Raw genomic sequence first — 26,377 nt, 5'->3', positions numbered from 1 at the left:
ACTCAAGGGGGACAGACTGGGATCTTTATTATAAGCCCCTGGTGGGGAGAATTGTCAGAATTAAGACTGTAAAAAATGATAGAAACTGAAGTTTCCAGTTTACAGGAAAGTGTGTTGAGGGCCTATGAGACGGCTTGTCCTCAGAAGAAGTGGAAGCCTGATAAGAAGCCATCATGGTGTACACCAGAGCTAACAGGACTCCAGCAAGGAGTCAGGGCCAAGTGGTGCAGATATAGAGCTCAAACATGTGGAAAAGATGGATGCAATATGTTAAGACTAGAAATAGTTACAAAGCAGCCATTAAGAAAGCCAAAAGACTTTCCTTGAGAACCTTCTGTGGAGAGGTAGAGGGACAAAGGGCCTCCTCCAAACTCTACAGAATTTTGGGAAAGGATCCAGTCAATCACCTGAAGTTTGTTTGCCCACCACAGGGCATTCCGAACACCCAGGTGAATCTCCTCCAGGTACACTTCCCAGAGGCTAAGGAGGGTCCACTGGATGAGCCTCCTTGTGTCCCTACTGTGGAAGACTGGACTATAGCGGGTAAGATAGTTAGTGAAATTAGAACGGAATGGGCAATCAATTTGTTTGGCCCATACAAAATTAGTGATATTGATAGGATTCCCCCTTCTCTTCTATAGAAGGGCTTGGATGTGCTAGTCAATACTATAACTAAGATGTATCAGGCATGTCTGGCTAACGGCTATGGTCCCAAATCGTGGAGACTAATCAAGGTGATATTTCTACCCAAGCTGGGCAAAACTTCTCTCAAAGAAGCTAAAGCATTTAGACCTATCAGTCTCACATCATTCCTTTTAAAAGGTTTAGAGAGACTAATTGATAGATATGTCAGAGATGGTGTCCTTAAAAGGTGACCACTCAATGCAAGGCTCTCCACAGAAGCTGCCCTGCATGATGATGTTATGAGAATTGAGAGAACCTTATCTCGTCGACAGTACAGATTAGCTTGTTTTCTCGATATTGCGGGAGCATTTGATAATGTACTGGTTGATTCTATCAAAGCAGCTCTGCAGTCCAAACATGTGAACAGCACTGTCACCAGATGGATTGTTGCCATGCTTCAATGTTGAAGAGCAATGACTTCACTTGGTGACAGTAAAGTAACGATGGCAGTGAAGCACGGGTGTCCCCAAGGAGGGGTTATCTCTCCTCTTTGCTGGTTACTTGTTGTGGACAGCCTTCTCATTGAGTTAAATAATCTCAGACTGTACATCCAAGGGTATGCAGATGATTTAGCTATCTTTATTGAGAGATTCTGCTGGAGGACTGTTTCAGAACTCATGCAGAATGCTCTCAGAATAGTAGAGAAGTGGTGTGTGCCCAACAGTTTGTCTGTGAATCCACACAAAACAGTTCTCTTTACAAATACGAGAACCAAATTCAGTCTAGTTCTACCAAAATTGGGCGGTGTGGAAATCAGACTATCTGAATTGGTTAAGTCCCTTGGTGTCTATTTAGATAACAAAGTTAACTGGAAGAGACACATAACTGAGAAATGTCATAAGGCAATACTGAGTTTACAACAGTGCCGTCGTATTGTCGGACAAAGATGGGGAGTTAGTCCCAATGTGATGAGATGGAGCTACACTTCAGTGGTGAGATCCATGCGAAATTATGCTGTGACAGTTTGGTGGAGAAGAGTGGAGCACAGGGCTGCGAGGGTTATGCTGAATCATGTTCAAAGAGTGGCACGCCTTTGCATCACAAGTGCCCTCATGACAACACTGGCAGCAGGTTTAGAAGTACTTTTGAACTTTAGCCCTCTGGACCTCTACATTGTTGGAGAGGCAACCTCTATGTCAGTAAGGCTGCACCAGTTGGGCAAGTGGCGAAGACTAGCAGATGCCAGTGATACCTTAATCAGGGAAAGAATCTAGTGGATTTTCCGCTTATTACTTTCCCATGTGATAGGATAGAAGAAAGATATTCTTTTATGAATACATTTAGTAGAGTGATAACAGGGAGAGAGTCGGGGCAGACCAGGTGCTGAACACAACCTCACCTGTAATCACTTCTTTTACAGACGGATCATTGATCAGGGCGAACGCCGGAGCTGGAGTGTTAATACAACAGGACGGCTGGACACAAGAAAAGAGCTTTGCATTGGGCAGATACATCACCGTCTTTCAGGCTGAGGTGTTTGTTGTCATTCAGTGTGTGGAGCTCCTGATTAGGCTCAATTTTAGGTGTAAAAGAGTTTTTATTTACTCAGATAGTCAGGCACGTATAAGAACTGTTAAAGGGCCAGTCTACTCATCAGCTTTGGTGTGGCAGTGTGCTCAGGCACTTAAAACCCCTTTCACACTGGGCCTGCTTCGAGTTGCATCATGCGGTGTCATGATGATGCCACATTGATGCAACCTACTGCCAAGTTGATGCAGCTCAATGCCACAACACCATGAGGGACGCAAAGGGTGAAGCGAAATGGACATCAAAAATTAAACAGGTTTAATTTTTCTGCGTTGAGCACAGAACACAGAAAGGAAGTAGTTTTCTCTCAAGTTGAGGCAGCTTAATGGTACTTAACGTGACTGGATGCCACACCCACACAATATAACGTTACCCAATGCCAATTTATGATTCCTGCTGTGCTCCACTGTTGCAGAGCTATAAATCAGGCAGGATTGTTGTTGAACTTTTTATACTGTGTACACAATGCAGTAAAACTACAACGCTCAAAGAGCACATGTGAACAATTAAAAGAAAAACAAACGCTCATTGCAGCCTGACTGCAGCTCATCGTGCTCACCTCCTCAAGTTCTCTCACGACTGTGTTAAATAAAGTCCATAAAAGTCCTGCTCACAGACTGCCAAAGATAGGACATGTCCACATCCAGTATAACTCCGGACACCTCCATGTACACTCACGGACGGTTCGCACATGTGCGAACTCCGGCTGCAGCTCCGCAGTCACAGGAAGAAATATAAATATAACAGAAATCAGAGTGCAGACCTGCAGCGCTGCACAAGAAGAAATATAAACTAGAAGAGAAATCAGAGCTCACACAGTCTGGCTGCAGCTCAGTCTGCCTGCAGATCCTCTGCGCTGCCCTAAAGCTTCTCACACCCTGCCGTGCACAACTGATGCAGAAATTCCTGCGTTATTAGGTACGCAGCTAAAGCCCCTTTCACACCCGGTCTGCTCCCAGTTGCTTCCTGTGCTGTGCTCCGAGTTCTATAGTTTATCTTTTCCTCCTTTGACCGTGGGATGCGCGCGAACGAACAGTCCATAAAAGCAAATGTGGAGATGTCTGGAGTTCTACTTGATGTTGACATGTCCTGTCTCTGGCAATCAGTCTGTGAGGAGGACTTATGTCCTTTTTTGTCCTTTTTTTTTTAACTGTGATGTAAGAGTTTGAGCAGAGAACAAGGAACTAATGCCTGCAGCCAGACTTTTTTTTTTCTTTTAATTGTTCACATGTGCGCGTGTGAACGAACGTCCATGAGTGGACTTGAGATGTCCGGACTTTTTACTGGATATTTCTGGATATAACAGTCTGTACGCAGGACTTTTATGGATTTTATTTAAACACATTTGTGAGAGAAGAAGCTGCTGCTGCCTCAAAGTGCCTCTCTTCACCAGACAGCTCCACACAGAGAAGGAGCTGAGATGCAATCAGCATTTTTTTTCTGTGGTCCTTTTTTTTTTTCAGCGTGTAGTTTTTACTGCATTGAGTACACGGTATAAAAAGAATCCTGCGTGATTTATACTGCGGGAACAATGGAACACAGCAGGAATCATAAATGGGCTTCCGAGTCACACCGGGCAATGCCTCTTTGCCCCAAGTTACGCCTCTTTGCCCCGACATGCGCTGGAATGACTTCCTTTCTGGTACGAGCACAGGACGCCAAAAAAATTAAACAGATTTAATTTTTCGGCGTCCGACTTGCTTCCTCCTTTGCGCCCCTCGCGCTGTTGTGCGCCGAGCTGCATCATCTCGGCACTGAGTTGCTTTCACGCGGTGTCGTCATAATTACACACGGCGCAACTGGGAGCACCCCCGGTGTGAAAGGGGCTTAATGCAACCCGAAGCAGGCCCAGTGTGAAGGGGGGGGGGGGCTTAACACACTGGGAGACACTAAAAGCACTGACACTTGCACGACTTTGATCTGCGCACTTGCACAGACATTGTCATGGCGATCCCACCCGCTGTATTCCCAGCTGGACGCCGTGCTTTGTTCTACTGGCTGCCACGCACTGTGTAGTGGACGCTGCGTATATAAAATAATTATTTCGTAACGGAGTAATCATTTTCACTCCAAGTTGGCTGTTGAAAATGGCTCTCATCGCTTCCGGAATACCATACCATACCCTTTATTTACGAGGTCTATTAGATAATAAACCGACCCTTTTATTTATTTATTTTTTTAACTATATGGATTTGAATGACGTGCGATTACACCAATCATGCTTGAACCCTCGTGCACATGCGTGAGTTTTTTCACGCGTGTCGGTGACGTCATTTCCCTGTGGGAAGGCCTTGAGTGAGATGTGGTCCCGCCCTCTCGGCTGAATTCCTTTGTTTCACACGCTGCTCGAGACGGCGCGTTGCTTTATCAAAATTTTTTCTGGACCTGTGAGGAATATCCGAGTGGACACTATTCGAGAAATTAAGCTGGTTTTCGGTGAAAAGTTTAACGGCTGATGAGAGATTATGGGGTGTTTCTGACGGTGTAAGGACTTCCCACGGAGCGGGACGTCATGCAGCACCTCCAGGCGCCGTCGTCGGCCTGTTTCGACCTGAAAACATCCTAATTTAAGGCTTAATTCACCCAGGACGTTGTGAGAGAACAGAGAAGATTCAGAAGAGGCCGGCATGAGGACTTTATGCGGACATTCCACTGTTTAAGGACATTTTTTTAATGAAAGACGTGCGCGCAAATTCGCAGAGTCGTTTCCGTGACGACTCGGCGAATCTGTGTGCGTTGCGACAGGAAAAACACCTCCGTGTTGAAAACCATTTGTAAAATTCAGGCGGCTTTTGATGGCTTTCAACAAGTGAGTAACTGAGAAATTGTTTAACAGCTTGGGCATGTTCCAACTTGCCCGTTAATGTTTCCAACGGAGGTGTTTTTCCTGTCACGACCCCCCGCGGTCGGGTCCGGTCCGACATGCGACTCTGCCCGCACGTTCTTTCATTACAAAATGTCAGTTAACAATGGAATGTCTGAATAAACTCCTCATGCCGACTTCTTCTGAAAGTTCTCTGTTCTCTGACGACTTACTGGGTCAACAGAGCCTGAAATGTGGACGTTTTCAACTTGAAACGGCGAGACGCTGCCGCCTCGAAGCGCAGATCGCCGTCAGGCGCCGTGGGCCGTCCTTACGGCGACACTACCAGACCAAAATTTCTCATCAGCCATTAAAATTTTTACCAAAAACCAGCTGAATTTATCGAATGGTGTCCACTCAGTTGTGCCTTACAGTTTTGAAAAAAATTTGATCAAACAAAGCAGCAGTCCCTGAGCCATTCCTAAACAATGAAAAAATTGAGAGGGTGGGCGACTCCTCACTCAAAGACTGCCCACAGGCGAATGACGTAACCGACAGGTGTGAAAAAACTCTCGCATGCCCACGAGGGTTCAAGCATGTCTGATGTAATCACACGTGATTCAAATCCATATGGTTTTTGAAAAAATAATAAGGTCGGATACTTTTCTAATAGACCTCGTATATAGCACATTTCACAAACATAATTTCCAAAGTGCTGTACAAAAAAAAAAAAAACCACACAGAGGACCACACACTCATGCGGTGTTAAAAGCCAAAGCATAAAAATGGGTCTTTAGACAAGACTTAAAACACTCTACAGTGGGGGCTGTTCGAAGGGCAAATCACAGAGGACTGTTGCAGTTGCAGCTTTTTCTCTCACTCTTGCGCATGTGCTGAACGAGGTGGAGAAAGCATTTGGAGCAGTCTAAAAAGGTAATTATTTGTAATGTTTATATTGTAATGGCTTGCTAAAACAGCTGCATGTTCATTCCTTCTTATGATCACTGTAAAAGTATGTTTATGATAGATTTAACATCTTGTTATAATTGTTCAGAGGAGCTGCATTCTGATGCAGTGCATTGACGCAATCACTTGCATTCACACTAAGTGTTTAATTGTTTGCATAATGTTCACAGGTTTGGGAACATGCAAAAATCTGCACACAGTTTACAACGAATTTGAGACAATTTTATTCTCGTGCACGGCAGAGTGCGTGCAAGTGCGTGGATCAAAGTCGTGCAAGTGTCAGGTGGCCTTAACAATGTAATTGTCATGTGGGTATGTCATTATACAGGCATTCCAGATAATGAGAGAGCAGACCGGCTTGCAAAGTCGGGGAGCTCAACTAAATTTGTGGGTCCAGAGTCTGTTGTAGGGGTGTTAACTGCTGTGCAGAAGACCGCCCTCCAGAACTGGATCAGGAAGCAGCACCACAAATGATCGCAGCACTTGAGTGACTGCAGGTAGGCAAGACAGCTTGTGGAAGGACCAAACCTAAGGTTTTCCAGGGAGTTAGTTGGCCTACCTAGGAGAATAATAAGTAGTGAATGGGACTCTCACAGGTCACAACCTATTGAACAGACACAGAATGGTAATAAGACTCCAACAGATCAGTACATGTGGAGCTTGTGGGGAGGAACCTGAGACGACACTTCACTTTTTGGGCCAGTGTCCAGCATGGGGTAGACTGAAGCAGAGGTTTTTGGGTTCCTGTATTTTGGAACCTGACCAGATTAGGAAACTAAAGTTAAGAAACCAAGGGTACCAAAAGGTTTAACTAAGAAGGTTTATTTTGGGGGGCACAACCTGCCCTTTTGTGGTCTATGCTAACCTGAGCTGATGGTCCACCCCCTTTTCCCTAATGGCCTGGTGTCACGGCATATGGCGATAGATGAACGAAGGAAAAAAGTCACAAATTGTCGAGAAAAAGTAGACGAATGAGCTGGTACTTCTCCCATCACGAAAAGCCTGCGAGTCTAGAGCGCATAAAAGAACGAAACAAAAACGAAACTAACAAAAGAAAAACAAAGAGAACCTTGACACTTTAAACAAAATTAAAACAAAACATTCATGACGACATGACTTGACAACGAGTATCAGACCGAGCGCCAGCCTGTAATCATTTCTGCAGCCAATGTGCGCTCTCCACAGCACCTGCAGGTGCAGGTTCTGGTAGTCTTGACAACAGGCTTGTCTTCACAAAAACGTGTGCGCACACGCACGTTCGCATGACGCCTGTGGCTGGAACGTTTCAACCACAGACGACGTGAACGTGACGTGAGGACAGACGGCTGAGCCACTCTCTGAAGAGAGACTCAAACACAGCTTTCTTTCCCATGGCTCTGAAGAGACTGCTGTAAGAACCATGACACCCCCCCCCAATACACACACACACACTCAGATATACACAGCTGCTACTACCTCCCAGGCCAATGAATGGACTATTGAACACAACTGTTCTTTGCACTACTTTAATATAGGCTATATACAACATATTTAACTACACATAATATTTGTTACTTATATTACGTTTTACATTTTTTTTCTTCTCTCTATGTTTGTGACATTGTAGCTGCTAAAAGAGATGCTGCCAAAGAGAATTTCTCTGTATTTTGGGTACAATGACAATAAAGCTGCTTCTTCTTCTTCTTACACGGTAAGCGTGTGCCAACAGCTTAATGCTGCATTTACACATAGGCAGGACGTGTTATGAATGTCATATTTGTGTCATTCTTGGCACATTCCTGACATTCTTAACATGACTTAACGCATCTGAATACGTTTCTTAATAGTGCGTGTTGGTGTGTAATATTCATGATTTTTGTGGCGCATGATTTGGCTGTCAAAAAAAATCTTCCACAAATGCACCACCCTCATTTTGCCTCATGTCGTGGAGGTCGTTGATCCATCTTGATTAGTGGTGATCCTTAACAGAGCGTGACAGTGTTCTTCTCTGATGTGCGCACAATTAAACCCTGTTGCGCCGCATTCAGTTTCATTGCTGCAGTATATTGAAGGACAGTCGGCTAAAAGTCTCTTTCCAATGCTCATCAGCGCGCTACTGTAGGAATTCCACCTGCTGCAGCTGCACCTGATGTTTGGGAAAACAAGCGAGACAAGAGCCGTGTGGAGCAACACATCTGGCTCTCTCCATCTCCTACTCCTCCTCTCTGCGCCACTCCATGGCACAGAGCCTAACTAAGCATGCAATCACAAAGTTCTGCTGTGGATTTTGAGAAGCAAACTGGAGCGATCTGAATTGTTTAGCAGCTGATGGATGAATGTGTGTGTGTGTGTGGAGACAATTCGCCTCATTCACAACATAACAGAATGTAACAATGCGCTGTTATGCGCAATAACGTGGAACATTATTCTTGACCGTGCATAATGGTTCCTGATAATTCGCCAGCAACATGTGCCATTAATCGTAACGCATGGTAACAGGTTGCAGCAGTTCCTGACGACACCTGACGTCTCTGCCCCAAATCATGACATTTGTGATCAGTGGCCAAGAATGTATATTTCGTGGCATTCGTGACTTCTTGTCGTTATGTGTAAACGCAACATAAACTAGCAATGTGAGGGAGAAACATGCCCATTATGTTGCTAAATCTGTGAGGAAATACAAAACAGAGAAAGTTAAGAAAAAGTAATACTGGTATTAAACGACAGGTAGAATGTGACTGAGCAGAACAAAACTTTTAGGTAGCACTGCAAATTACTCATGGCAACCTCCAAACACTGTACTGAAACCAAGTAAACATGTTTTGAACAGGCATTTGCATGGAAAGGAGCAGATCATGTGCTTTGCTGGCACCCACTGGACATTGGTCCCCAGTAGGTGGTTCCGGAATGTGCAGCCATATCAAATTAGGAATTTCATATTCAAAGGCTACAATGGTGGCAGGATCTGCATGTGCACTAGCACATACAGTAGTGTTCAGAATAATAGTAGTGCTATGTGACTAAAAAGATTAATCCAGGTTTTGAGTATATTTCTTATTGTTACATGGGAAACAAGGTACCAGTAGATTCAGTAGATTCTCACAAATCCAACAAGACCAAGCATTCATGATGTGTACACTCTTAAGGCTATGAAATTGGGCTTTTAGTAAAAAAAAAAAAAAAAAAAAGTAGAAAAGGGGGTGTTCACAATAATAGTAGTGTGGCATTCAGTCAGTGAGTTTGTCAATTTTGTGGAACAAACAGGTGTGAATCAGGTGTCCCCTATTTAAGGATGAAGCCAGCACCTGTTGAACATGCTTTTCTCTTTGAAAGCCTGAGGAAAATGGGACGTTCAAGACATTGTTCAGAAGAACAGCGTAGTTTGATTAAAACGTTGATTGGAGAGGGGAAAACTTATACACAGGTGCAAAAAATTATAGGCTGCTCATCTACAATGATCTCCAATGCTTTAAGATGGACAAAAAAAAACAGACGCACGTGGAAGAAAACGGAAAACAACCATCAAAATGGATAAAAGAATAATCAGAATGGCAAAGGCTCACCCATTGATCAGCTCCAGGATGATCAAAGGATGATCAAAGACAGTCTGGAGTTACCTATAAGTGCTGTGATAGTTAGAAGACGCCTGTGTGAAGCTAATTTATTTGCAAGAATCCCCCGCAAAGTCCCTCTGTTAAATAAAAGACATGTGCAGAAGAGGTTACAATTTGCCAAAGAACACATCAACTGGCCTAAAGAGAAATGGAGGAATATTTTGTGGACTGATGAGAGTAAAATTGTTCTTTTTGGGTCCAAGGGCTGCAGACAGTTTGTGAGACGACCCCCAAACTCTGAATTCAAGCCACAGTTCACAGTGAAGACAGTGAAGCATGGTGGTGCAAGCATCATGATATGGGCATGTTTCTCCTACTATGGTGTTGGGCCTATATATCGCATACCAGGTATCATGGATCAGTTTGGAAATGTCAAAATACTTGAAGAGGTCATGTTGCCTTATGCTGAAGAGGACATGCCCTTGAAATGGGTGTTTCAACAAGACAATGACTCCAAGCACACTAGTAAACGAGCAAAATCTTGGTTCCAAACCAACAAAATTATGCCTCGCAGATGTGAACAAATCATGAAAAACTGTGGTTATACAATTAAATATTAGTTTAGTGATTCACAGGATTGCTAAAAAAGCAGTTTGAACATAATAGTTTGAGTTTGCAGTGTCAACAGCAGATGCTACTATTATTGTGAACACCCTCTTTTCTACTTTTTTTTACTAATAGCCCAATTTCATAACCTGAAGAGTGTGCATATCATGAATGCTTGGTCTTGTTGCATTTGTGAGAATCTACCGAATCTACTGGTACCTTATTTCCCATGTAACAATAAGAAATATACTCAAAACTTGGACTAATCTTTTTAGTCACATTGTTGTGAAAGTGTAGTGACAAGGACCCACAACAGGGGGGCGCAAATGAACGGACAACAGAAGAAGTCAAATATGAACACTTTACTGTTGTGAATGCCACAACTACACACAGCAGATTATAGAATGAATACAGAGTCAATCAATCAAGGTGTCGTGTGGGCAGGCTCGACGATAGGAGACGTCCGTCTGGAGAAGAACCGGAACCACACGATTTCCTCCGCCACCGAACCAGGAGAATACTGGAGCCGCCAAGTTCCGAATCCCCCAGGTGGCCACCGTCAACGCGTGTCGGATCTGGTACTGCTGGCGAAGAGCAAAAACAGTCAGGTGTGGGTGTGTGTACACCCCGTAACAAGTATGGTGGTTATTCCACCTCCACCTCTCATCTACACTCGTGCAGCTACTGTCAATCACTTAACTGGCGGGATGCAGGGCGGAGCAGTCGCGGCATACGCCGGTTCTTCAGGAAAACAGCTGCAACAACGTATTCACTGAAACAACGTTAGTAATACTCAGGCTGAGAACGTTACCTCCTTGGTAGAACGATATCTCGGCGACGTGGTGGAGGTGTCGTCCTGCTTTTATTAGGGGTGAGGAGCAGATGATTGGTGACAGCTGTCATAGCCGATGAGTGACAGCTGTCACCCCGGCCGCTCTTGTGGGGCGGCAGCGCCCTCTCGTGCCTGAAGCCTGCACTTCAGGCAGGGCGCCCTCTGGTGGTGGGCCAGCAATACCTCCTCTTCTGGCGGCCCACACAACACACATAGCACTACTATTATTCTGAACACTACTGTATACTGTTTTCATAAGCAGCTCAGAATTTTAAAAAGATGTTTTACATTTCTGGCTTCGACTGCCATTTGTTTCTGAAATTTTCTTAACAAACCAGTATGCAGACACAGACAAAATCATGACCTTCTCAGCGGAGGTAAAAATAAAGCATGTCGTCAGGTGGAAGAGCAAATGTAGAGCAGTAACAAATGTGTTTTTAATCACAGTCGAGATTTAAGCCAGAGATAGTGTAAGTTAACTGTGATTTTAGAGATATGAGCTGATTGGAAGACAATGCATGAGTGAGAGAGAGGCAGAGGGAGAGAGAGAAAAGAAACGGCAGTGGAACACAGCGGACGGCCTCCAAAAGCAACAAGAACTAGTGACAGCTCGGTGTTTGCTTTGAGCAGTCTCCCATGCTGTTGGAAGACCAAACGCTGGAAGCGAGGCGGCTGAAAGACAAAAGAGTGGAAGGTTGGTCTGAATTAAGGAAACCCCATTAGGATCAGCGCCGTGATGCAGCTTCGCACACCGGCCACAAACACATCAACATCTGTACAGATGGTTTTCAAGGAGTGGGTCACGACCCAATGATTGGCTATGGTAAAATTAACAAGACGCATGTAAAATGTGGCATAGCTGGTGTACGGCTTTATAGAAGACATGAAGCATTCCAAAAGCATACTTGCTGTAGTGCCCCCAAATGGTTTCCATAAGAGGCGTTCTTTACTTATTGTATAGAAATGAAAATAGAGATGGCATCTGGAGTGGTCATATTGGACAACGGAATATATATATTTTCAAAAGGACCCTTCCTGTAGCCTCCCCCAAATACACCACCAAGAGATGGTTTCTATAAGACGAGCCGTTCTTCAGTATTTGTGGGGAAACAAAAATCAAGATGGTTCCCACGGGAGCCACATTGGATGACACACAATGGCCATTTTTGGAAGGAACCATTCTCTAACCTCCTCAAATCAATTATCACGACACAGTTTCAATTGGATGAGCTCTTCTTTAGTTAGTGCACAGAAGAAAAAATCAAGATGGTGCCCATGGTGGCAACACTGAATGACAGATGATGGTCATTTTTGAAAAGAACGCTTCCCTCCTCAAATATGTTATCAAGACACTATTTGAACTGGATGAGGTCTTCTTTAGTTATTGTGTGGAAGCAAAAGTCAAGATGCCTGGTGCCTGTGTCAGCCATATTGGATGACAGACAATGGCCATTTTCAAATGGAACCGTCCCCTAGCCTCCTAAAAATACACCACAAAGAAACAGTTTCAGAAACAAAAAGTTCACAGATGTAGAAATGAAAAGTTTACAGATTGGTGCCTAGAATAATGGGCAGACAGAGTGAACATACAATGCCTTCCAACAGGGGCATAAAAACAGAACCCCACCCCAAATTTAAATTTGTACTGACAGAGGAAAGCTGACTGAACAATAGCGGTCCACAAAGTGGAAGCTGGCAGCATGAATTCAGCGTTTAACATGAAAGGCGGGTGTTTCGGAGACCCGCTTGGCTGGAAACGCACAAACAGCAGTTGCACAGATTTCCAGAGGGAGGCTTTGCTCACACACGTACACGCACTGTGCGCGTTTGATATACAAATATGCAATCACAACTTCATACATAGTGTACACAACAATCAAACATTGTAGACAAACCAGAGAGTGGTTTGATGGTTCATGTGTTGGAGAAAAAAAGCAGAAAGTTGAAGAAACTGGAAACAAATCTAAATATTATATAATTTCACTTGTGCACTTCACGGAAAGTATGCACTTGGCCACATTTTAATGCTCATGCTAAAAGCAGGTACCTTACCACTGCTCATTCCTGGAGAATGACATAATATGAGCTAAGATTCTGTACTGCACACACACACACACACACACACACACACACACACACACACACACACACACACACACACACACACGGGGGGAGGAGGGGGGCTTGTTTTATGCTAAACTTACTCTTTTCCTACTGACTTCTTCTCTTATGTTTACCACTTCCTCTGCTAGTTGTCCTTTACATTCTACACAAACTCCATCTCTTTTTTCTCCACCCTTCTCTACATTGCGCTTTTTCTGCTCTTTTCCCTTTCTTGTAGTCTCAACATCTGCATCCCAGTAACGTTCGTTTGTGCTTCCACACTGTTGGACCTGCAAACGTTAACGGATGTTCCCTCTTCACAAAACCTTTCAGGAAGAAGGAACTATTTAACATTTCCATCTTCTAAACCATATTTTTAGCTCTTACTTCAGGGTATGTTCTTTCTGGCTGGAGTGTGCAAGCAGTCCTCAGGTTCAGGTGGACACCTGCAAATGTGTTAATTTTCCAATGTTAATTCAAACTGAATTAACAGCTGCCACTGTCCAAAACGCTGATAAATGCTATAAAACGTCCAACACATTAAAACAACAACAACAACAACAAAAAACAACAGGGAAACAAAGTAATTCCAAATTATACTGGACAAGCAAAAAGTCAGATGTGTCACGAGACTTTAGGCTCTATCCAAACGATCTAAAGTGCACCAACTAATGGCCCTGTAACACCTTGACAGTTTAGCCACCGTATGCCGTCTTGTGAAAAATTTGGCGAATATGCTGCATGTCAAATAAATTATGCAGCTGTCGCACCATAATGATTTAGCCAGCGTAGTATTCCGACAGCCCCGTTTCCACCGAGCGGTCCAGGTCGGTATGGTACAGGTCAGAACAGTTAAGTCTGGCTTGGCTTGCTTTTCCACCACCAGTAGGAGGACAGGGCGCAGAGCACAAAGAAGTCATATTTAGTCTTTAGTCGTGTAACATGAATTAAACCAAACAGATTGCTCTCTGAGGTGAAGCAGCTCAGAGCTGTTTTTTGCAACAAATCGTCATCCTCTAACTCTGTCTCCCCAATTTCCATATCTCAGCGGACAGGACGTGATGGGACAGGACATCTCCCCACTAATCCATCATTCTGTGGCCAGCCCGTCTTGGTACTTCCCACCAGCGAACCGGGGAGGAAGGCAACCCACTTAAAATTATGTTACAACCAGACTTCACTCAATCTTTAACCGCTTATCCAAGATCAGGTCGCGGGGACAACCAGACTTATGAAAATTAATTGTGATTTCAATTCAGTATACATTCATGTATATTGTTGCACAATGATTACCATAAATCTACACTTCTGTGTGTACAAGCAGCGGGCACACATTTTGCAGACCCTTCAGTGTCGGGTATAGCTGAATACTCTATCATATAAACACCTGAGCACTCAAGTTTACAGCAGGTTTTTGGTAATCTCTGCATCCCTACATTTTCCTTCACCAAAATATCAAATCTAGGCTTGCATCTCAGATGTACCTTCTGGCAAATTGTAGCTGAGCTTTCAGGTCTTCTTTTTAGGAAAATCCTCCTCTGCTCCAATTCATCATGAAGCTGTATAAGGTGGTATACAAAATGCAAAACTTGCACTGTGCACAATTTCTTCAATCACAGCCACATAAGCCTATAACTTCTTCTGGGTTGTCCGGGTGTCTTGGTGGCTTTCCTCACTCTTATCCTTCTTGCACAGTAACTCAGTTTTTGAGAACCGTCTACTCCATGCAGATTTACCACAGAGTGCCATACTGTTTGTATTTCTTCATAACAGATGTAAATAAACTCCAAGACATATTCAGTGACTTGGAAGTCTTCATGTATCCATCCCCTGACTTGTCTGAAGAAAACTGGCAATAAAACCAATTATTTACAGGTATTATACCAAAGGGGCCCATTAATTATGCACCCCATCATCTTGGTTTTTATAGTTTCTAATTAATTTATATGAAGTTGTAGAGATTTGCTTTTGACAAAAACTACATTTTGTTAATTTCTATTTATGTGCAAAGATCAAGGATCCAATGACCAATTTCATATTTATTTACTTTAAGATTCAATAAAATGTTGTTGACATAAAAAAAACCTGTAAAGCCTACTTTTAGTACACAGAAGATTCACAGGAGGTATTGATAAGGGAACTGATAAAGAATCGGATTGCTAAGAAGGATCGATAATGGCACTGATATGAATAAAATCTTCTCAATACCCATCCCTAATTGTATCGCTCCAAATCGCATTGTGAGGAACTGAATTGCCATCAAATAAATATCAAATCGCATTAAATCGAGAACAGGGGTGAATCGTATCATATCGTCATGTATCACTATATGCATCGTATCGCTGGCAGCGTAGCGAGGTGCGTATGGAATCGTCAGTGATAAGATTCACATGCCTAATCCGTGGCTATCTGTAGGTCATTCTGGCAACAAGAGAACATCTTTACACAAACATGACTTTATTCATGCAGTAGTGCAGGAAGTGAATGAGCTCACAGAAACGCTGAACCTGAACGCTGGCTCTTTCTCCCACACTGATTGCGTAATCAAGTAATGTGATTTTGTGAACAACTCGGACTGGAAAAGTGAAACAGAACATACGAAAGGCGAGGAGCTGTTTGGGGACCAAGCAAAAAGAACACCAAACGAACATTAATTACTGTGGCAGAGCAGTGCCACTGTCTCGAAGCTGTGAACGCACAATCACCTGGTGCACCCCCCCCCCCCCCAAAAAAAAACAAAACAACTTTTCTAGCCTTAAGGTGTCAACTTTCAGCATTATGTCTTACAGGAGCTGCTGAGAAAGAAGATGAAGGCAAGACATGCTTGAATCGCAGAATGTCACTTCAAGGGTTCTGTCTGATGGGATACAAGGCCGCGGGGGAAAATTGGTAAAATGAATAACTCATCAAATCAATGTATGTCAATAGCAACTTAAAGATCACATATATTATCATATTAAAACACATTTTTCCAAAAACTAAAGTACACATGCTATTATAACACAATAATACATACAAATAATATAAGATTTCAACTTCAATACATTGTTATAACCATATACAAAATATAGTACATTGCTATTTTGTCAGAACACTAAAGTTGTAAACGTCACCACTGGATGAAACTGTGATCTGGAGATAAACTGACAGTCAAGCAGGTAGTAAGTGAATAAGTGAAAAACAACAGATGGGAGGTCTGCTAAGAAATGTCAAATTTGAACCTGGATGATATTGTCCATAAAATTTGTGACATAATAACTTTATTTCATGTTGAATTCAGAGTGTTGTCCTCGAAGGTTTGGTAGAAACTGTTCAGTAATGTTGGTATTCAGCCAGTGTTGAAACACAGGCAGCTTCTCTAAACAGACAATTTCTTTGCAAATCAATTGGGGTTTAATTGAAATTCAAATGCATTTAAATTTAGATTTAGATGACAGAATAGTGGCACAAAAATAATTAGTACTTCAAAAATAATCAACTAACATGCTCCAGAAAACTTTCCGGAAGGACTGCCCTCAAGTTCCCAGAAAACAAGTAGGTTTTTTCTCCTTTGTTTTTTGGTTGGTTCGCAAACCCGTCAAACAAAACTTAATTTACAGCCATTTCTGATCTTGTCCATTGGCCTATACAGATGCTATCCTACTCTCGCTTGCACTCACTTCACATGCAAACCAGTTTTCTTGCCAAAAAAAACCTCACACTTCTCCATTTAAAAAAAGCAAAGCACCAGTTTCCAGCACACCCAAATGATAGGTGACACTATAGCTGGGTTTTCATTACAGACTAGCGCAAAAGTTGAGCGATAGTTTCATAATGTTGACAAAGCAGAAGAGTGAAATGATTTTCCATTAACTGATGGAATGTGACTGCTGAGTTCTGTGAACTGAGATTTCAGGAAGACTCTCACAAGAACTGTAATTCCAGTAGTCATGGTGACAAAAAGGTGAGTCCTGCTAAACATTGTCATTTCATTGTTTTGTTTTTTTAATTCAATATTGCCATAACGTCACCTCTTATAATTTTTAACAAGCTCTCTGTCTCTTACTCCATCCACACGGAGGGTGTCGTGTATTTTAGATTGACATGTGATGCTTCTGTACGTCATTTAAATTTGATACTTCAGGCAATGTGGAGGGTAATGCAAAGCTGCCTTATGATTGGTTTTATTCATGTTATACCCAAACACACCTATGACTAAATACAATTTGTTTGTGCTCAGATTACATGCTGTACAAATACAAAGGTGGAATGCCCAAAATGCACATGAACTATCCACTTTAACCGTCTTGTATTTCCTCAGGAATCCTTTCCTCAGTACTTAAAGCCCAAGTTTAAGCCCTAAAGTCCAAATGTCCCCTTTCCTGTTCTCTACCCTCAGCTCTCATCTTTTACGGCCACTCAGACCTGAACGAGCAACTCTCTTCTCCGCTGTCCTTCACGGGCAACTGTCTGGCCTTCAGCTGGAAGCCTCGTGTGAAACGGCCAGGCCTTGAGATGCGGCCCTGACAGCTGAGGCGCACACACGCACGCGCGTACACACACACACACACACACACACACACACACACACACACACACACACACACACACACACACACACACACACACACACACACACCTTCAGCCTCAGATCGTTTGTGTATCCTTCACACTGGCTGCAGTTCAACTCGGAACGTGTTTATCCCGATACGGCGGCAATTAACTCTCGTCTCTCACTGCCTGATACCTGAAATCCTCACATATCCAAATGCACTTAAAACAACAAAGCCTTACAAACCTGCAGGAGGCACAAAGCAGATCAAACTGCTGGAAAAGAAGAAAAAGAAAACACTAAAAGTATTACAATATGCTACTTTCATGATACTTTATATATTTATGTGGCTTTACTGGGTGAACCTGTGCTATATCCCAGGCAATCAGACTGAGCACGTCTGCATGTGTGCACAGTGTGGGCACAGAACATTCAATGTCCATAACCATCACCATGACCCCTGTCAAACAAATAGAGAGAGACGAGATGGAAGACAGGGAGCAGAGTACATGGAAAACGGATCTGGGGAAAAAGAAAGCACGAGAGAGAGGTAGGCACGGAGGCACAACACCACACGTGCATTCAGCTGAGGCATATTCTTTGCACTTTACCACTAAGTGCATGTAAACATATGTTTAAATGATTAAACAAAGGATAAAACAAGAAGAATAAGAGAGTTTTCACAGCACAGTTAAACCAAACTCCCGTGACGTTCTCCTCTTTGGACAGACATAAAAACACCACTCGTAACCTTTACAAAAAGTCATCGTGGGCTGCCCCAGAACAAACTTTGGTTCTGAGCGATCCACCTGTGGATGGTGGGGGTGATTTTGCCATTCCTAAGCTCAACACCTGGCAAGATTTTATTACCAAACACAAGCAACATGTTTTTCAGCTGAACACCAGTGTTTCTGAAGTGAGAATGCCGTGATTTAATCATCATTTCCCTCTGGGGTTGTGGGTAAAGCAACTCTCACACCTGGACGAGTGCAGCGCCAAGATTTCCTGAGCAGCCCCTTGGCAATGGTTTTCTACCTGGGTGGTTGCCATCCAGGACTAAAGGGGGTTCTGCAGAGTGGAGGATGCTCCACCAATGCATACTGACTTGGTGTGGATCAGCACAAGTCTGGAAAAGTAACTCAAGCCTGTTTAGAACAAAAGTTTCAGGAGCTCCGCGGGACTTTTGGTCACGTCAGTTCCGGGCAGAGTGGTGTCATCTGAATGCAACTCAGTGTCCAATTTTCATGCAATGTTCAAACTAAATTATACCATCATGTCAAAGGTTGAGGACAGAGCGTACATCATGTTCTTCAGAGTTACACCAGGCCTGCCCCCGGCTGTCTTCAGCCACGTGTGGGAAAGCCCAAGATGGCTGGGCTTCCAGCAAGCCCCAGACAAAAATAACTTTTCTTGACTTTTTCGGAGTGGTGCACCTGCTCGGGAGGATTTGGCACCGAACGTTACCAGGAGAGAGCTGCTTGGGGGAAATCAGCCAACATGTTCAGAGTTCTATCTTGGTCAGTTGCTGCAAGAAACCGCACTAAAATGGGCCTGGTGTGAGAGCTGCTCAAACAACTTGTACCTGTTGCTGCGGCCGGCTGCTCCCTCGGTGAGGTTGGTGTAGCAACCATGTACAGAAGATTGGATCTATATTGACAGCGATGCCCTGGACGCTGACCAGCAGAACGGCACCTGGACAAAACACATACAGACAAAAATAATAAATCAAGAATTCTGCAATGCTGAAGGCAAAATAAAACCCTTAAAAAACAGAGAGAGAGAGAGCGAGAGAGAGAAAGAGAGAGATAGAGAGCGCAATTGCAAAGGATATGTAAAAAACAAAATTACTGCCAGCACACACAGCAGATTTGGGGGTATTTTTCTTGACAACAATAATCAGAAAGCAAAGGAACTGACTGAATAAGATTCAGATCAAGAGATAAACAGCATGAATGACTAAAGTGGAAACTATGTGGACTTGCATTCAAAAAAAAAAACATTCCAGTGTTGCTGGGATTATGGCTGAAAAGTGGAACGCGCACTGATACAGATCACTAATATCAAGGTAAGGCAATAACAAAAGAGTGAAGGTGACAAATCTGCCCACATACAGTGTCAGGATCTTCCAATGGTGAATTCTTACACGATGTCCCAACGACTTGCTGGCGAGTATCAAAGTCTTGCTTCTCAGTCAGCGCCAAGCGGCACAGTTTGTTCCAATTGGGCTGTTCAAACGTGGTATCACACAAAGCCAAGAATAACATTTTCTTTTGATAAATTTCTATGAAACGCGAGATGTTCTCTGGGTTTTGGTTTGCTCTTTAATAATAATCTTTACCAACAATAAGTGAGCCCTGAGGTAATGCATTAGGATCCTATCAATAATGATTCCCATGCCGGTAGGATTAGCGCAGGGTCTCTAGCGTGCTGTGGAATGTCCCAGCATGACGATAGGAGGATGTTTCAGCTCTAGCAGGACTTTCAGCAGTTTGACCGGAGCTTTGGAGAAGAACTCATTCTTCGTTTCAGGCACTTGAGCAGAGCTGTGCACGTGTGCGTGCATGAGAGCTTTTCGCTTTTGCAGAGCGTGATTGCTGCTGCTTAGCCGAACATTCCTCTGCTTGAGCATTGACAAAGTACAATCATAATCTCTCCCTGACACACTGGCTCTCCAGTTTGGCAGCCGCATCCACTCCACCATTGCATGCTGTGAACAACGCAAATAAAAGGCCTCTAATTTGCACCACGTTTACAACATTTTAGTGATTTGTGGCCCGCGGGCCTATGTGTGTGTGTAATGCAATTTAAATGTGTGTGTGTGTACATATATATATATATAGAACTAGATATGTATGAATGCAAATGCATTTTGAAATGGGTGTCTGAGTCTAAGCCAAATTTGTGTTGTTTTTATGCCAGATGTAAAATCTGCAAACCAGCAGGTCAGTGATAGCTTTTGTGTGATGTTGTATATTCAGAAAGTACAAAGTGTATGGATGTGGGTGTGTCTGCATTGCTGCTAGCATGATGACAGTGACGAGCATTGTTCCCAGAGGTGCACTTCCAACCATCAACCATTGTGTTCATATGGATTACAAAGTCATTTCTGGCCACAGAAAAAACTTTCTCAGCAGCTTATTTCAAACTGATTTGGCTTCACTTCTCTACGTTTTGTCATTACATTATTTTCCTTTTAATATTTCTATATCCAACTTCATCCTCAACCTTCTTTGCAAAACAACTCTAAGGATTTAAGGTCTTTCTTTATTCACTTGCATTCTGCATGCTGGCAATTCATTGGCAGTTCTGGGATTGGGGGTGGGCAAGATGTCCTCACTTATTTGGGATACACATATCATAAATTACTGCAGGTTATTTGCTGCAGATCACTGTCTACGCCACACTCAAGTCGCAGCAATTGCAGGGTTATCAAAGAGATTTATAAACACTGACAAAATGCTTATAAACCACAAACTATCCACATTAAGGCCACGTGTCCATATTGCAATTTTTTCGGCTCAAAAAGCACTCACAAATGCTTCATTCCAGCAGTTTCAGCATTTTCAGTGGGGGGTGGGCACACATGGGATTTCTTTCTGTGATGATAATAAACAACTAACAACTAGCTTACAATGTACAGCAATAAAAGTACTCACCCTCAGCAAGAGCTGTGTCTGTCCAAGCTGCTATTACAGCTGACTTTTTGTCTCTATTGTGATAGATTTTGAGTGACTACTCAGGAAAAATAAAACTCTCCTCCAGGTTGCCTGAAAACGGCATGACGTAATGATGTCACAGCATCTATTTTTCTTTTTATATATATATATATATATATATATAGTTTTTGGGAATTTCAGCCGTTATAATTGATGACAGTGGAGAGAGACAGGAAATATGGAGGAAGAGGCCGGTGTCCCGTCAAGATGAGGTGAACATCGAGATGAGGTGCGTCGCGCTACTGCGCATGCGTGCACATGCGCACATCGCTTTACCCCAGATTTGAAGACGTCACCCGTCGAGATGAGGTGTGTCGCCGCAATTGCACATGTGGAGATGATGCAACTCGCTCGATGTGCAACTGTGCATGCGCATATCGTTTTTTTTTTTTTTTTTTTCCTCTACCCACCACAGAGAAGTGCGCTTCATCTGCGGAGGTGAACAGCCAGTGGAGCAAACGACGTTTTTAAAAAATATATATAGAAACACACTGGTTCACTTTAAATGCACAAGTCCGTTTCAGACGAACAAGCACAGACCCTTTCTCTTAAAAGGCTTTATTTTACTCAGCATGTGGCTTTGTAAACTTGTAGCATTGCCTGATACATTGATTAGTGCTTACATTAGTTGTGGACATGCTCTACGGTCTTCTTCTGGGATTTTTATACATTTACTTGCCCATCAAAATAAGTGAACTTCATCAAGTAATTTTTTCAGTGCATGCATGTGCAGTTACGCGAGGCACCTCATCTTGACGGCGCACCTCCGCTCGACAGACTTATCTGTCGAAATGAGATGCGCGCACCTCATCTCGACAGAACACTGGGAGAGACATGCAGCAAAGCCTTCGGCTGGAAGGGGATTTGAACCAGGGGATATGGCAAGCTGCACTCTGTGCAATGTGGTACACACATTTGCCTCTCAGTGACAAGCAACCATTACTGCGTCTTAGTGCAATGTTCAGGGATGTTCAACTTAAAAGTGCCCAGAGTGACTGCACAAAAATGTGGTCCACTCTGGGTGTGACTTTTTCTTCGTGAAGGTTGCTGCATGTGTTGCATTCATTCCATTTAGAACAAAAGATGCCGGCACCCAGAAAAATGGCTATATGGACACCGGGCCTAACAGAAACGCTGACACAGGCTGCTGCTTTTGGTGCCTGTCGGAAGTAAAGACAGCCAATAAAACTGGGCAAAACCAACTACAAGCACTCAAACATTCGCATCAACACCTTCTTTATGTTCTCTAATGCCATATAACAACACAGTGCAGAGTAGCTTCCTAAACTCTGTAAGTGAGATAGAGTATCTCGTCAATAGTTTTACATCCTCATTGAAGACAACTTTGGATGCTGTAGCTCCTCTGAAAAAGAGAGCTTTAAATCAGAAGTGCCTGACTCCGTGGTATAACTCACAAACTCGTAGCTTAAAGCAGATAACCCGTAAGTTGGAGAGGAAATGGCGTCTCACTAATTTAGAAGATCTTCACTTAGCCTGGAAAAAGAGTCTGTTGCTCTATAAAAAAGCCCTCCGTAAAGCTAGGACATCTTTCTACTCATCACTAATTGAAGAAAATAAGAACAACCCCAGGTTTCTTTTCAGCACTGTAGCCAGGCTGACAAAGAGTCAGAGCTCTATTGAGCTGAGTATTCCATTAACTTTAACTAGTAATGACTTCATGACTTTCTTTGCTAACAAAATTTTAACTATTAGAGAAAAAATTACTCATAACCATCCCAAAGACGTATCGTTATCTTTGGCTGCTTTCAGTGATGCCGGTATTTGGTTAGACTCTTTCTCTCCGATTGTTCTGTCTGAGTTATTTTCATTAGTTACTTCATCCAAACCATCAACATGTTTATTAGACCCCATTCCTACCAGGCTGCTCAAGGAAGCCCTACCATTATTTAATGCTTCGAACTTAAATATGATCAATCTATCTTTGTTAGTTGGCTATGTACCACAGGCTTTTATGGTGGCAGTAATTAAACCATTACTTAAAAAGCCATCACTTGACCCAGCTATCTTAGCTAATTATAGGCCAATCTCCAACCTTCCTTTTCTCTCAAAAATTCTTGAAAGGGTAGTTGTAAAACAGCTAACTGATCATCTGTAGAGGAATGGTCTATTTGAAGAGTTTCAGTCAGGTTTTAGAATTCATCATAGTACAGAAACAGCATTAGTGAAGGTTACAAATGATCTTCTTATGGCCTCGGACAGTGGACTCATCTCTGTGCTTGTTCTGTTAGACCTCAGTGCTGCTTTTGATACTGTTGACCATAAAATTTTATTACAGAGATTAGAGCATGCCATAGGTATTAAAGGCACTGTGCTGCGGTGGTTTTGAATCATATTTGTCTAATAGATTACAATTTGTTCATGTAAATGGGGAATCTTCTCACAGACTAAAGTTAATTATGGAGTTCCACAAGGTTCTGTGCTAGGACCAATTTTATTCACTTTATACATGCTTCCCTTAGGCAGTATTATTAGATGGTATTGCTTAATTTTCATTGTTACGCAGATGATACCCAGCTTTATCTATCCATGAAGCCAGAGGACACACACCAATTAGCTAAACTGCAGGATGTCTTACAGACATAAAGACATGGATGACCTCTAATTTCCTGCTTTTAAACTCAGATAAAACTGAAGTTATTGTACTTGGCCCCACAAATCTTAGAAACATGGTGTCTAACCAGATCCTTACTCTGGATGGCATTACCCTGACCTCTAGTAATACTGTGAGAAATCTTGGAGTCATTTTTGATCAGGATATGTCATTCAAAGCGCATATTAAACAAATATGTAGGACTGCTTTTTTGCATTTACACAATATCTCTAAAATTAGAAAGGTCTTGTCTCAGAGTGATGCTGAAAAACTAATTCAGCATTTATTTCCTCTAGGCTGGACTATTGTAATTCATTATTATCAGGTTGTCCTAAAAGTTCCCTAAAAAGCCTTCAGTTAATTCAAAATGCTGCAGCTAGAGTACTAACGGGGACTAGAAGGAGAGAGCATATCTCACCCATATTGGCCTCTCTTCATTGGCTTCCTGTTAATTCTAGAATAGAATTTTAAAATTCTTCTTCTTACTTATAAGGTTTTGAATAATCAGGTCCCATCTTATCTTAGGGACCTCGTAGTACCATATCACCCCAATAGAGCGCTTCGCTCTCAGACTGCAGGCTTACTTGTAGTTCCTAGGGTTTGTAAGAGTGGAATGGGAGGCAGAGCCTTCAGCTTTCAGGCTCCTCTCCTGTGGAACCAGCTCCCAATTCAGATCAGGGAGACAGACACCCTCTCTACTTTTAAGATTAGGCTTAAAACTTTCCTTTTTGCTAAAGCTTATAGTTAGGGCTGGATCAGGTGACCCTGAACCATCCCTTAGTTATGCTGCTATAGACGTAGACTGCTGGGGGGTTCCCATGATGCACTGTTTCTTTCTCTTTTTGCTCTGTATGCACCACTCTGCATTTAATCATTAGTGATCGATCTCTGCTCCCCTCCACAGCATGTCTTTTTCCTGGTTCTCTCCCTCAGCCCCAACCAGTCCCAGCAGAAGACTGCCCCTCCCTGAGCCTGGTTCTGCTGGAGGTTTCTTCCTGTTAAAAGGGAGTTTTTCCTTCCCACTGTAGCCAAGTGCTTGCTCACAGGGGGTCGTTTTGACCGTTGGGGTTTTACATAATTATTGTATGGCCTTGCCTTACAATATAAGGCACCATGGGGCAACTGTTTGTTGTGATTTGGCGCTATATAAAAAATAATTGATTGATTGATTGATTGATCAGCGATTACTACCTATGAGAATACTGCAATAACACCGCAAACACATATAAAAAAAATAAAATAAAACTATCACACTGTTTTTGTGGCATGCGTGACAAACATTAGGGAGGATACTTGATATTCTCAACATATAAGCAATTACAATAATATGACCATTAAAAAAAACGTCCAACTTATATTTGGTTTATAGTTTTTTCTGTGAATTCTGCAATGTTTTTAAAATAGTTTTCTGCAAAAGAACAAATTCAAGAACCTCCACCCTCCTCCAAGAATTAAACTCTCTGTGCAGGTTTGACTCACTGAATCAGAGTGTAAAAGGTCACGTAGCGGTTGAACATAATGGAGTTGAAGACGTTTTGCATCTCATTCAGGAGGCTTCTTCAGTTCTCGTGGTTAGCGGGGAACCAGAGGCATTCAAATCGTTAATCTCTTTCAACACCGCTGCCACCACAGAGTTGCCGTGGTTAAAGTGCCATATAAATAGCAGCAAGTGCGAACAGCAAGAAAACCACCTGGGAGAGGAGGAGCTTTAGCATAAACAATTGTGCCATCAATTCAGAAAGAATTAAATGTGACGATGTTGACGAGAAAGTTGGGCTTGTTATCCCCCACTAACCACAAGTCTCATGGATAAGAGGTGAACCCTCTCCAACTGTAGCACCACATTCCAGCGGGCGAATTAATTTATAGTTTGCGTGGTTAAGATCACGTTACTCGTTGCGATGCCTTCCCATGGCCCCTCCCCAGAATTGCCATTACTACAATCCAGTTTTCCCTCAGAGTTCGTCTTTCAAACCACACTTCTGTCTTCCCTTCTCCCCACTTGGTGCTCCTTCACCAACCTCTGTCCTCCTTTCTGAAACTATTCCTCCATCCTTCCATCCACCTCTCCTTCCCTCCTAGTGACAAGGAGCCATAACCTCAGGCCTGTGGCTTGAACTCCTCCACCACAGTGCGGCTGCTTAATAGGCTTTGGCTGTGGCTGCCGTGCTGGGGCTCGGCTTCAAGTGGTTTCATCAGAGCTCAGAGCAGCGCTGAGCGCTACAGAACCCAAAAGGCTGGGAAACGGGCTGCGTGCTAAAGATGTATTTAATAAATTGACCCTAAAATGCGGTCTACGGGATACAGTGAGCACGGCAAAGCACGTTCAGCATAAAGGAGTCATAACCGTATAATTCATGTTACTTAGTAGAAGGCTTGCTTATTCAGGAGTTATTACAGAGATAGATGAGGAAAAAAAAAGGATATAAAACGCCTAATTGGAGATAACTATTGCAAACACTGCA

The 26,377-nt window shown here is 42.9% G+C and overlaps 1 protein-coding gene across 1 annotated transcript in view; it reads right to left on the bottom strand.

Annotated features, from left to right (window-relative positions):
• Positions 1 to 26,377, bottom strand: part of LOC117513625 (vacuolar protein sorting-associated protein 13B-like) — a 1,146,044-nt gene that overhangs the window by 728,839 nt on the left and 390,828 nt on the right. Inside the window, 1 exon segment of the mRNA XM_034173849.1 lies at positions 19,168 to 19,277. Within this exon segment, the coding sequence (XP_034029740.1) occupies positions 19,168 to 19,277 (110 nt within the window).

Source organism: Thalassophryne amazonica, chromosome 7 (genome assembly GCF_902500255.1).
Source record: "Thalassophryne amazonica chromosome 7, fThaAma1.1, whole genome shotgun sequence".
Taxonomy (NCBI): Eukaryota; Metazoa; Chordata; class Actinopteri; order Batrachoidiformes; family Batrachoididae; genus Thalassophryne; species Thalassophryne amazonica.
The sequence above is the reverse complement of the archived record's forward strand: the minus strand, read 5'-3'. Positions and strand labels throughout refer to the sequence as shown.